Source organism: Sinohyriopsis cumingii, chromosome 2 (assembly GCF_028554795.1).
Source record: "Sinohyriopsis cumingii isolate HCF-2022 chromosome 2, ASM2855479v2, whole genome shotgun sequence".
Classification (NCBI taxonomy): domain Eukaryota; kingdom Metazoa; phylum Mollusca; class Bivalvia; order Unionida; family Unionidae; genus Sinohyriopsis; species Sinohyriopsis cumingii.
Window position 1 is genome coordinate 20,199,115 of NC_142962.1, and position 14,608 is coordinate 20,213,722.

The 14,608-nt window shown below is 38.5% G+C and overlaps 1 protein-coding gene across 1 annotated transcript; it reads left to right on the top strand.

Annotated features, from left to right (window-relative positions):
- The first annotated feature begins 743 nt into the window (after positions 1–743).
- On the top strand, positions 744–3,400 carry LOC149804426 (uncharacterized). The gene is made up of 2 exons (XM_089932654.1): positions 744–1,373; positions 2,155–3,400. Exon 2 carries the CDS (start codon positions 2,207–2,209, stop codon positions 3,092–3,094), a length of 888 nt encoding a protein of 295 aa, XP_089788780.1. The 5' UTR covers positions 744–1,373; positions 2,155–2,206; the 3' UTR covers positions 3,095–3,400.
- The last annotated feature ends 11,208 nt before the right edge of the window (positions 3,401–14,608 follow it).

Consider the following 14,608-nt stretch of genomic DNA (forward strand, 5'->3'; position numbering starts at 1 on the left):
CAAAACAGGGTTTTATTGCTAACTCAGGTGTAATATTGCACATACTAGATGAAGAACCAACACAAAACAAAAAGAAAGGTGTTGGTACAGCGGGTAGAGATAAATTCAAAAGAGGCGGATGTATGTATGTATATATATATATATATATATATATATATATATATATATATATATATATATATATATATATATATATATATATATATATATATATATATATATATATATATATGTGTGTGTGTTTACCTTTCATGTAGTTCATTTCAAGTGGTATTTATTTCATTACTCGGACCAGATCAGGTACATATTTTAGATATCAGTTATCGCATTGACAATTGATAGATATCTAGTGGCCTCATAAGATTAATTATCCTGCAGACACACAAAAACATTTGAATAACTATATTGATTAAGCTTGCAGTATTTCATGCTGGGAGGGGGGATTTTCTGGATCAATTAATTGATATTATAGGTAACAAAATGATACAGTGTTGGCACTGGGCTGTCATCCTGCACATCAAATGCAGACAAATATCTAAATATCTCCTAGAAACGACCCTCTTATCTGACAAACCAGAGGCACACGAGGCATACCGGGTTATTTATTGTATCCTGCCAAAACATGGAGTGTAAGATGAGACGCAATAATGGGTCTTTCGAATTTATTACAACTCTATGCATAGGTAGATACAGTCAAGAACGTGTCACTAAACACTCCTTATAACAATAATTTTCTATGGAAAAATAACAGCCCGTCCAGGTCCATTTCGCTCCAACCAGGTGTTTGTATTGGATCGAACTGGATGGTTCGTGTTACTTTGGTCCATATGAATTCAAATGATGAATGAATGACAAACATCATCTTTACACTACTGACCGCTATGAACAAAAACGGCCAATGGACATCGAATTTTGCCTATTCCATTCGTTATGAAGACCTCATTTCTTAAACTGTGACGCTGATTATTTCAAGGTTGTGGAATTTATATACCTGGAATATTATGGCCACTGGAAAACACTATTGTCATATATTGATGATAAACTGTAAATTTAGGGTCACAAATTGTGGTACGGGGACGAATAAATGCACTAGAAAATCACTAAACGTGAATGCTAGTCATAAAACCTGGTCCAAAAATAAACTCTAGTTCAAAGTTCAAGTGAGATGAAGATTTATGGTCTTAAGAAGAAGTTAAATAAGTCAATGTTCTTTATCTGGGTAATCTCTCAGACGATTACGGTTTTGTTTAATTCTCAACTACATGCATCATAAGGACTATGGTGAGAAGCGAAACGTCTCTGACAAAACGATTTCTGAGTCGCACAAACTACAGCCACGTCCCAGAGGAAAGTCGCGCATAAAATAACGTCAGGTGAGTAAACAAAAACAAATTGCACGATTTTATCCTACTGCACTTTCATGCATGTTTTAAACCTATTGTTATGTGAATGTAAACTGGCTGGAACTTCTGTCATGATACGGATATCTACGGTCATCATTCCCATATTTATTCTTTTGCAATACTGTAGTCGTTTTATGAGATTGCATAGCTGCAAATCTTTAGTCCTCTAAATGTTCCAAGATGCAGTCTAATACTTTCTTATAAAAAAAAAAATTCAATCTCATACCAATCGATAGACTATAGCAAAGCGGGAGCTAAGGATCGCACATAATAACTCGTCTGATTTATTTTGAAACTTTTGATAACTTAACCATATACAGATAGATTTATGGAAAATAAAATAAAAGGATATATATATATATATATATATATATATATATATATATATATATATATATATATATATATATATATATATATATATATATATATATATATATATATATATATATATATATATATGCATGTGTGTGTGTGTGTGAGAGAGAGAGAGAGAGAGAGAGAGAGAGAAACGTTATGTCAGTATGAGCTCATATTACAGGTTTTCTCGTAAAAGAGTAATTGTAATTTAAAATTATGATTTTACATATTTCTTACTCATCTATGACCATCCAGTGAGTATGTCTGTTTAACATTTACACCGTAAAAGTAACAAACACAAAATACAGCCACAAAATATGACACAAATGGCATTGGGAGTGAAATTTACATAGTTAAACATAAGAGTTAATTGTGTCTTATCTCTTCTAAGGCAAAAAGGTGAATTAAGAAAACAGGGAGTGTTCACCGCCAAAAAAACCGAAATGGAATTTCAGAAAATGCGTCCCAAATCTGTTACTCCTGAAAAGAGGAAAGTGAGTCAGCAAATTGACAGCGAAAAACGCACACAGTCTGCAAATACTCGGAAACAAAGTGTGTCCTTCATTGACGTGAACCTGTGTAGAAATTTTGAGGAAGGCGATGGAGAAAGTAACGACGATATTATCGATAGCGTGTCAGAAGTGAACAATGGACGGTACAGCACTTATAGAAATGATACTTTAGATATACAAAGAAAAATTTCAGCTTCCTCTAAAAGTTCTGGCGAGACCTTTCCAGGAAGCAAACATTCAACCAAGTCATCCAACGGAAGCAACGAGCAAAGCAAACGAAGAGAAAGCTCTTATACGTATAACCCCGATGCGGAAAAGGCTGCAGCATTTTTACATGGCGGGGGAAAGAATTTTAGCCGGACAAATACATCTCTTACGCCGGTGAGGTATGCCATGAAAAATCTGCAGATCAGTTACTCGGAGACTAATACGGACATGAATCACAGTGTAATTTTCTTTGACCTTCTCAAAAGTGCTCAAAAAAAAGACGCTATTAGGGGCACCAGCATTCGTAGCCTAGAACGTAGACTCAAGCTGCAGAGAATCAATCCTGAAAGATCCACTTCTTTTTATGAGAACAAGAACCTTCATGACCCATACCGGGAGATTGATAAAAAGCCATCAAGGACCAGTTTACAAAAGAAAAAAGACAGAAAAGAGAAAATTAAGAAGACAACAGAAAAGATTCACAAAGGATACGTGCCAGCTTTTAAAACTCTCAAAATGGCGTCTAGGAAAGAGGTAGAAGATATCGGACGTTATTGTCGCTATTTAAGAATGGAACCTCTTCGTGCTAGTCCAGATTCGGACCATTCATGAAAGTTCATGGAATTAAGTTCGTCATTTAAAAGTTAAAATGGATAAGAGTGACTCCCACTGTATTACAGTTTCTAACTTCATATCTCGTTTGAAGTGTATGATATTACAGCGGCTAATTCAAAGAGAGATACACCCCTGTAGATAAACTTCCTGGATCTGACATCCGATTTTAACGTGGCTATCAATAAAGTAGTCTTTTCAGGGAACTACGGCGTAGTAAAATTGACACATTTGGAGAGTCATGTCCTTGTGATATTTTGTTTCAAATTAGCATTGTCTACAAATAAAATGATATTAATACGTTCAGACACATATTATTTTATGATAACTGAATTATCAAATGTCAATTAACCGTCAAGTCATCTTAGCGGAGCTTTTCCGTCTCCGCTGCATTATACTTTTCAAACGTTTTTCTCTCACAAAGTTGTTGCATTAAACTGCAGATAGATTTTTAGAACTGACAAACGTGTAACAATCGGAATGTTTTGCAATAAACACTATCCTAGAACAAGGAGTATAATATTTGGCATTAGCAAATTAGATTGAAGAATTATAAGCAGAGATTATCCTGACCTCAGGGTGCTAGAATATACTTGAATATCGTCATATTATGAACCGTTATTTCGGTTAATCAAACTCATTTATTGAAAAATAATTATCATATCGCTGGTAAGTTTGATAAAATTGCAACATACGAAATTAAGTAATTATAATTATTTGAAACCAGAGCTATCAGTGTTGCAAGCTAGCTTGTAATTTCAAATCCCTTATGCGTGTACGAATAAAGCAAACGATAATGTGCCTGAGTTTACGGTAGATGAAAACGTAATCATTGCTTTACAAACTATGGTCAATACATTGAAGGCATTTGAATGTAATTTTCAACTGGACTCTGGCTAGATAGTGGTAAGGAAAGAGCCAATATCACCGCGTTACCTTCACAAGCTTAAAATGTTTCAATGTACCTAATACATTAATTCACGCAAATGTCGGTATTTAACTGATCCGCAAATGCTTTAAAATTAACAATGCTTCGAGATTTAAAAATGCACCGTTAAACAACCTGATCGCTACAAACATTGGTATTATATTTGACACATCATCGTTTCAATACCGGGAGATGCAGAAATTAATGTGGAGTAAATATTTTAAGACGATCACTTGAAGTTTGTTTTAGACATTTGATGAAGTGTGAGAAGTGAGTTTATGTTCCTTCTTTAAATGATGATTTGTATGTTATAATTAATTTTTAAGACGAAAAAGAGTTGGCCACTTTTGATGTGTGAAGCCAATACAATTAAAAATAAAAGTGTAGACATATTCAAAAACGCAGTCTGCGACACGACACGTTCTGAACACTAATGGATTACAACTTTTAAAGGAATGAGTCAGTAATAGGTGTCTATTCAGTTAAATGGACGAATAGAATCATGCATCTTTCTAGACTTTCAAACAATAGTCATAGTCAAACAGAATACAGAGGTTTATCTTTACATGAATTAACAGATATGAAAATCCACTGGTTGTGTGATTTTTTATTTCCGGCAAAAGATTGACGTGGGGAATAAGCAAGAACAGACCAAGGGAACAGGGGAGTAGGGAAGAAACAGACATGGAGAATACACAAGAAATAGACGGGGAATAGTCAAGAAATAGACTTGGGAAATAGACAAGAAATAGACTTGAGGAATAGTAAAGAAACAGACTTGGGGAATAATCAAGATATAGACTTGGGGAATAGACAAGAAAGAGATTTGAGTAAAAGACAAGAATTAGACTCGGTTAATAGATACGAAATAGACTTGGGGAATAGTCAGGATATAAACTTAGGGAATAGACAAGAAAAAGACTTGGGGAATAGAATAGAAACAAACTTCCGGAAATGGGGGAATAGGAAAAAAACAGACTTGGGAGCTTGCAAGATAAAGACTTAGGGAATAGACAAAAACAGAATGGAGGAAAACGCAAGAAACATACTTGGGGAAATAGACCGAATTATAGTATCATGTGAAGCCATAACAAAATAAAAAAAAGTATAATATCAATTAGAGGTCTCTTTACAATGACAGCTTTTTCTATGTATTTCCATAAAATTATAACATTCAGTATGCCTCTATCCTTGTATAATGTTATAATTTCCGTCATGAGAACTTGTAGCACAATATTGTTGTAAAACTTAGGAAAATAATATATGTTTGAACTAAACTGAATGGCAGCTGTTGCCTCAAAATACTAACCGAGGACGTCTTAGCGCTAAATATCTAGTTTTGACCTATTGTTTTGAACTTGTGTGTCAGTGCTAATTTTCATGACGTTACAACATTTCACAGGATTACATATCACTTCCATCCATCTGGACATTTTCGATATGATATGAAATAAAACATATTACCAAGAAACATCCATATAAACTATTCTCCGAAATTTTTCAGGTTATGTATTTTTGTGCATCTCGTCAAACAATCACGCCAGCGAGGCCGCTTGATAATGTAGCTAACCAAATTAAATTCACACTTCTCTCTCAACTTAAATTTTTTAGTAAAACCAATAAAAGTGATCCAACCTTGTTTCCATAATGCGGATGTGCTTAAGGAAGAACATATTTGTGGAGTTTCCCAGGTAGTACGAGGTATTCTAACGATTTCATCGTATGAAGAATTTCTTATCAATGGGATGCTGAGACCTATACAATTTTGTGATTTATTGTGTGTGATTTAGATTTTTAACGCAGCTTTAGCATTTTAGTCATATCGCTACGACGTCGGCAGTGTTGCACCACATACATGTATCATCATGTTCCACCCAGTCACATAATCCTGATACCAGACTGACCAGTCCTAACACTAACCTATTAATGCTGAGCGCCAACCGAGGCAGCTGCTAGTACCATTTTTTTAATTTGGTATGACTCGGCCGGTTTCAACCCACAACCTTCCGCATCCGAGGCGGTTGCTCTGACCACTTAGACCATCGGAGCGATACAATTTTTAAAAATAATGGATATCATCGCTAAGGACGAGCATCGCAACGAAAAGATAAAAGGTCGAAGTATGAGGCGTCCTGGGGGGGGGGGGGAGAAGTGAAATGCTCGATAATAAAATAATAATACACATACATATCTGGAATATTTGAGTATTTCCTAATTTGTGACCGTGCTATACATCTGGTGCACAAAGGGAGAAGTCTTTCCTTATAAGAATCTTTGAATGGAGAGGGGGAGGCTTTAATACACTGGCCTCAATTGATCCGGAGGTGGGATAGGTTCAACCCTTCTACGTCAGTTGTAGAGATGTTATGTTCTTTCCGATCCTAAAATGGGCGATGTAAACTAAATATTTAAATGCTAACAGGAAACTAACCCATAAGGATTGCAAAAATGACCATAATTTGCCACTAATCGAAAACGCATTCTTTAAATATCTCTCTGATGTACTGAGGCTCTCTGAACTTGTTGATTTAACAGGCATTTTCTCATCACTCCATACTGGCCATTCACACTTTACAAGTGGCAATATTTACCACCCTTTATCTAACATAAATCTTCTCGGTTTTACGTTCAAGGAGTGCTTACTTCTCCAGAACTTACATATAATCAACAATAGTCAGTACTTTTATTTGATCTTGAAAGTGAAAGAGTTCAAAGTTAGTTCATGGCAGATCGTTTGTTTGCATATACAATGCGACCGGCGTTTTTACGACTTTCGATATTTAAAATAGATTGTGGGATAAAGTCAAAATCCGTTACTTATAAATAACACGTTTGACCCTACACTTTTCTCATCTAAGTTAATATATTTTCAAGTTTATAAACCAGAGCTGGAGTTATTTGGTAGTAGTTATAGTAACAGTAGTATAGTTGTTATTATTATTGTTGCGTGTGAAAATAGCGTAGACCTAGGTCTGTCCTAGAATAAATCGCCTGTAGCTCACGGTTTATACTTTTTATTATATTTATGAATAGAATGAAACGGGATAGGTCCGGGGCTGGAAATCATAAGGAATCAGCCATTTCGGGGATGGAGGGGTGGGGGTGAGGGTGCGCTGGCTTTTCTTTCTAGCCGGTGTATTTGTTTCTTCTTTTTGAACACACTATATAAAAAAAATTCAGCCAATGCCCTGGATGTATGATGTGCTATAAATCAGAGCGAGGCTGTTTGAGAGAGTCGGATGTTATCCTTCAAAAAATATTCCAGCCCCTCCCCTCCCAAAGAAAATGAATGGTCATTCTCTCAAGATTCCTCAAGCTCTGAACTCGAGTTTGAAATGAGATTTTATGTCAGAGAATAACAAAGGATATTATATTTGAATAGCAAACTTATGATTGCCTGAGGGTGAAAATTCACATCGAACACATTCTCGAAGCTTTGTGATCTCCAGGCATGAACCGCTTTGGCACATTTTGCAATAGAAAGTTTTTAATGGAAAAATCTTTGAATGATTTTGTACGATAACTATAAAGGTTTTAAATCTGTGTACGTGTCTGACACGGAATGACCAAATATTTTGATTGTGACACATTGTTGCCAGTCAAGGCTGTGTAATTAGTCCAATCTATTATTCCCTTTTAATGAATGAATTCACGAGAGATTTACAAAATGAGCGAAATCAGTGTATTTTTAATCACTGCACGAATATCAGAGTTTTTAAACTTTTGTACGCATATAATGCAAATTATGTTTATTTCCTGTATCTACATCAGGAAAAAGTAAGGGAATTAAACAAACTAGGGACTTCAGGAATGAATGTTTATTAGTAGTGAAAGGGGGCACCCTACGGACAATGGGAATTAGCATTACAAAACCCCTTGGGCAAATCTACGGACAATGGAAAATTAACATGGAGAAAAATCGTGGGCAAATCTACGGACAAGGGGAATTAACATGGGAATAAATCGTGGGCCACTTTACGGACAAGGGGAATTTAACATGGCGATAAATCGTGGGTCACTCTACGGACAAGGGGAATTTAACATGGGATTTTTTTTTTTTTAAATTTTTTTTAAAAAAAGGGGTAGGCAATTCAAAGACTATCTCTTTTCGAGAAATATGGCTGGCCCTGAAAAGGGCCTTTGGGTTTTCTTCTTCTAATTTCTTCTTTTCCTCCACCAAGTTCTTATTTTATCTCCTACACTCTTCTTCTCTTTCTTTTTTTTCTTCTCCTCCTCCTCTTCTTTCTTCTTCTCTTCCTCCTCTTCTTTCTTCCTCTTTTCATTTTCTTCTTCTTTTTCAATTTTTTCGTTCCAATTGCGTATTCTTATTCTTTCCTCTTCATCCTCCTTCTCCTCCTTGATCTCTTTCATTACACCACTAATCTTGTCCTTTGCTTTCCTTAAGTTATTAATTTCCATCTTCACACGATGGGGACTATAGGAATAATGGTCTTCAACCAGTCTTAATAGCATCTGTTCCATTATTCCTAAGTTGTCTAAAACGTCTTGCAAGGTTTGTATTTTGTCCATTTGGTTTGACGCCATCTTCTTTTTATTCTTTGCAGAATGGTTTGAACGACGAATACTGTGGGTTATTATAGTGAAAGCGCGGACGTGATGGAAAACATCCCCTAAAAACATAAAATTCATCTTACCTAGATCATGACCCATCAACGCGCGTACGTGAAGGAAAACATCCCCTACTTTTCTCATTTCATATAATATAACCCTAACTATACTCTTCAGACACGCTAAGAAACCCATAATCTACTATTCACACAAACATACCTTAGCTCTTACAAACACAAACACACAAACTCATACCCTCACACTATCTTAAAAAAGAGTTAGTGTTTATATACACACTACTCTACCTACACACATTGGCAAATTGATCGTTATTTCTTTTCTAGAGTATTGGGTAGCCCTGAAAAGGGCTGTTTTTTGAACTCCTGATGCACCTATCTAATGGTTGCACCGTCCTGGCCTTGCGCCACACACGCATCTTCTTCCCCAGTCTTCTTTCACCTTTCTTCTGGGGAGCGCAGAGGGAGGATGATTCGCTTCAACACCCCAATCCTCTGTCTCGGGAATATTGAACGACATCCTCTCTTCTCTTTTCTTTTCCTCTTCTTCCCTCTCTCTTCTCTCCTCCTCTTCCTTCTTTACTCTTGCTTCTTCTACTATAGCCTCCGCTGATAGTTCGTTTACTATGCGCCTGGCATATTCCAGGTGCATCTGGAGTTCTAACAGTTTCACTATTCTGCTAGTCATTCTTCTGGCTGTGTTGATCAATCAACAAGGGTAGCTGGACTGCCGAACGAGTTTCAATTTATACTGAAAGCGCGGACGTGATGGAAAACATCCCCCTAATAACATAAAATTCATCTTACCTAGATCATGACCAAAAAAAACAACAACGCGCGGACCTAAAAGAAACACTCACTCACTTTTTATGCTACCCATCACTATTTTAAAATTTTTTCATAAATCACTTCAATAGACTATCCACATACGCAAAGCAATCCAATCTAACCCCAAATATACACCTCATACACCAAAAAAGACATCATTTTAATCTACTATCCACACCAACTTACGTGAGCTCTTACAAACACACCAACACACCAACACATACCCTCACATTTTTAAAAGCAAGAGTTAGTGTTTATTTTCACACTACTCTACCTACACACATTGGCAAATTGATGGTTATTTCTTTTCTAGAGTATTGGGTAGCCCTGAAAAGGGCTGTTTTTTTTTGTTTTGCTATGGCATTCTTTTTTTAGTTTCTAAGAATGCGATGTCCTCTGAGGATAGACTTTCTGGCGATAGGTCTGCTTCTTCGAAGAACTCTTTCGTGTCGATACGGCAATCGACAAAGCCTCTGTCAGGTTCAGGTTGCTGCTGCTGCTGTTGCTGTTGTTGCTGCTGTTGCTGCTGTTTCTGAAGTCTGTACTTCTCTGTCCATTCTTCTTTTTCCCTGTTCACTTCTTCTCTGAAGAGCTCTTCTATCAGGTCTTCAGTGATTTTTAACATTCTCACATTCTCTATTTCTTCTGGCTTCGGTATCAGACTGTGTCTGACCCTATGCAAATTCACGTAGGCTTCGTTGAGCTTAGCTAGTTTGGAGCACATCTTCGTAGGAGGATGAGTCGACAATGGATGGTTAGACTGGAAACAACCCCCGTTCTTAAATTCAAAGCGCGGACGTGAAGGAAAACATCCCCCACACGGTTTTCTAGTCTCAACGTTTCAGTGAGTGTCATGAGAGGGATAGTAAGAAATGAAAGAGCATCAATTCAACATTCTTATAGCTAAACAAACCACAAAGGCATTTTTTTCAAAACACAACATTTTTTATTCAAAAATCACTTAACACTAAACAACAACAACTCTAACATTTTTTAACAATAATCCAACACTATAACATCAAACAATTTTTTTCAAATCACAAACATTTTTTCTCAATGGACAATCTACTTTGAACAGGGCTGACAACGTTGTGAATGAAATTGTGATTTCCACTGTTGGAAATCATTAGGCCATTGATGGACACTACGTTTCCTAGCTTGAGACAAAAGATAAGCATAATGGTCACAAAACCATCGATCTACTTTCACATCGTTTCTAGCAGAAGAACGAGGATCGAAATGAGTCACTAAATGTTCTAAGGAATAGCCCAGGCTGCGATGATGCAGAAAATACACACAGTACTGTCCACACACCAAGGAATCTGTGCCTTGTAATTTCACGTTATTGAATCGGGTGGTTTGAGCATTTCTTCTCATAAAGTCGATGATATCGTCTTCCAAAGGGGGCAATCCGTACGAATCGAAATATTCCACACATCCTTCTTGAGGAAAGTAGACGGCTACCCAGTGGGTTCCTGGGAGATGACTGTCGTCCGTGTTGATCACGTAAGCTTGATGGTCTTTAGGTTTGCGATGAGGGAGTTCATCTTTAGCACAGACGACAGGATTCCAAGAAGACGTATACGAACTGTGGTTCAAAAGGTAATAAAGTTCCCAGGTATCCATTGATTTGTGTGTTGTTTTTTTTTCTTCTTCACAGGTAATAATAAGTCGTCAATTCGATCCTGACTTTTTGCTTGAAAATGTCTGACGAATAAACGGTTATTCGTTCTGTTTCCTCACTCTGATTTAGGAGAGCTTCGATACGATGGATCTCTTGAGTGGTTAATGGTGGACAAGAATGTTCACGCAAGTCTTTATACCACTGGTGCAACACGTCTTTGTCCGAGATGAGACTCCAAGCTTCGTCCAGATACTCGTCCAATTTTTCTTCTTGACTTAACATTAGGCATTTATCGTGTTGAATTTGACTGGGATGATCGTTTTGGCATCCATAACAATTTTTCTTGATCAATTCCGTCATTTTGTCGACCAAGTGTTTGGCAAAACAGGAGACTAAATGGGCTTCTTGTTCTGGCCATCTTGACTTCATCATGATCACTTCTTCTTTTTCCAGGGTCTCCTCACATTCCATCTCCAAAGTTTCTCCACTAGGTAAAGAGGGATAACAGTCTTCCATGGTTTCTAGTAATCTAGAATGACTTCTCTCAAACTGTTGATTTCTATGGTATTATCGAATTCGGCATACAGGATGACGTTCACTGTCTCTGGCACTTTATCTGCAAACTGAAGTTCCACACGAATCTGGCCAGATTTTATAGGGTGGAAATGTCCCTCGTCGCTGCCTTGGTCTGGAGTGAAATCGAAAGCCCACAAAGCATAACCTCCTGCATAATCTTCGTACGTAATGCCGTGACTGGTGTTGGTTCCTAACTGTCCCGTGGCTTCGTACAGGGACAAGTACGATCTCAAGTAATTCTTCTGGGCAAAGTCAGTTTCGAAAGGTCGGGTACACAAGGTTTTGCCATCACGACTGACTTCGATTTTCTTCACAAAAAAGTGTCGAAAGTTGAAAGGATTTTTACCCAAAGTTCCGTTGAAGGCTGCATTCTCGACGATACCAATGATTAAACGCTTGGGTAGCTGTCCTTGGAACAGATGATCTTCGATCATGGAATGATGTCCAACGGGAATGGTGAACGTTTTCACTTCCACGCGTCGTATGGGATACTTGGCGGTCGTTCTGCTCAATGTTTGACTGATGTCGTTACCCACTTTAGGTAACACTTCCACGCGTCGTATGTAGAGCCTGGCTACCTCGATGTCAGTTTTGCAAGTGGTACTACCTATCAAATGGAAAGCGGCACTGCTACGATTCAGTCTCAGGCGAACATTCACCCCGTTTAGCAAATATTTCTCTTGCAACCACATGTCCAAATGCAAACGATCCATCAGTTCTAAACTCTGTCCATCTTTGATTCTGTTTCTTCGTTCTATAAATCCATCATTGTTTTTTTTGGCTGTTGCATCAGTTTCGAATGTTTCAAACTCGCCTGCTTCGTCAGCTTCCCATAGCACACAGGCATTGAGATGAGTGTTCTTGGCGTCTATTCCGTACGTCAAGAGATTTTCCAGGTACGCTCGATAAGGGTAAGTATCCATGCTGCTACTGACTAGTTTGTTATTCAAGTACAAGTCCACTCCACTGAACAAGGAATGCATGAAATTGTTGACGGGAGCTATTACCTCATCGCCATCTAGGGTCGTATTATCCTCATCGACAACTTTGACTTTCAGGTACAAGTAACTGCTATTCAGATCGATGTAATCTTCGGGCTGTCCCTTGATTTCAAACTCGATGGGAGCTGAGGCTATCAATGAGGAGACGGGGTGAAATTCCACCCATTGGGATTCTTGCATCGTCATCATGGTGGGGGGTATGGCAAACAGATCCAGTTACGTCTTGGAACAAGCGCAAGACTCTCGGTGCATCATTTTTTGTTGCTGTGTCTCAATAATCGAAAACGTCTAAGTCTCGAACGGTTCTTCTTTTCTTGGCCTTTCTTGCTTGAAGTCTGGTGAAAGGGTGTTTTCTTCGTCGTCTCCTTCTGCCTTGTCCTTGCTGAATGCCTGATTCGGTAGCGTGCAGGGCATTTATAGGTGTGTCTCGTCGACCCAAAATGTCTTTGCCCGTTTGCAACAAGACATTTTTGCCAGCCCTCATGAAAGCTTCTTTAGGGTTTTGTTTGTCGATGATGACATTTTGGAGAAATTCTTTGCCTTGCGTCAGTGCCGCATCTTTCAAGGCGTGCAATCCGCGTGTCACCATCGGTTTCAAGACTGGGGCCACCGAACGAAAGGCCGATTTTAACATGTCTCCTAAACCGTGTCCTCGCTGTCGTGCAACCCCTCGGTACACTGGATACATGACTTACTTACGAGTCGTGAGAAAACCGTTTTCGAAAATGGAGTTTCACCGTGACTTTTCCTTTGGTGAATGGAATATTTTGTCCTAAATCTCCTTTTATAGTAATGTTGACCGTGTCCAAATACGACTTGCTGACAGGTAAATAGTGAGGATGGACAAATTCGCGGTGGACGTGGTAAGTGTTTCCACCTTCCTCGTCAGCGTTTGCGGCAGAAAATACTTGGCAAAAGAATCGTTGTCAGAAATGACTAGTAATTCGCTTTTTTCTACTTTCTTCCTCAGCTCCATGTCACCGCCCAACATGTCAAACAATTCAGGACAAAATAAGAAAGACATGATTTTGGGCCCCTCAGGAAATTTTATCAGGAAGCGACGAGCTGTTTTGTGGTACTCCAGGGTGACACTTTTTTTGACACTTTCCAAAGCTTTCAGAAACACACCATTAAACCTGGTGGCTATGGTGCTGACCAAATGTTGACCACTAAAATAATAGCCTGGGGGAATGAACAAGTGATAGGTGGTCCACTTTGGATTTTGTGGGCTACGGGTTCTCTTGTCATATTTGCTATGGGTATCCATCCACTGTTGCACTTGCTCGTCATGAACTTCCACATCAAATTTATTTTGATTGGGAAGGACATTGAGGACTTGGGTCGGGTGAATCATTTCTACTAAAGCCACTTCCCAATGGGCTTCGTCATCTAAGGGGATGGCTTGAGGTAATTTGGCCGTGTAACAGCACAACGTGTTGTGGGGAAACACCTCCATGGAACTGTCACTGGGTAAGGTTAAGTAAAATTGGTTTTGGTGACTCATAATTCCAGAGTTCTGTGGTTGTCCGAGGGAATATTACTGGACGTCAGAGGCGTGTCTCCGCCCAAAATGGGGTTCTGGTTGTGGTTGTTGGAGTGGTGACTGACACTGGCACTGGACACAAGGTTCCCGGGGTTCCCGTTCGAGGAGAATTTCAGGGAAGGATTGGGAAGCAGGTAACCGATGCAACTGCTCAATAAAATGGTCCACAATTGTTTGTCTCCTTGTTGCAAACTCAAATTGGCGATGGCTGCCCCGATGACACAATACACCACGAAGATTTGGCAGAAAAAGACGATTTGCGTTTTAGGCACACGTTCTCCACACCACACCCACAAGGGTTGTTTTTGTAAATCTTGCACAGAAGAACTAGGTGAAGAAGGAGTGGTCGACGTAGCTGCGTCTGATGTGTGAAAGGGCATGATGGTCACTTCTTCTTTTTATAGTCGATGACTTGCGAAGCGTCGATC

What these genes read in the sequence shown, in the direction of transcription:
- LOC149804426 (XM_089932654.1), top strand. Translation starts at nt 2,207, where the DNA reads ATGGAATTTCAGAAAATGCGTCCCAAATCTGTTACTCCTGAAAAGAGG.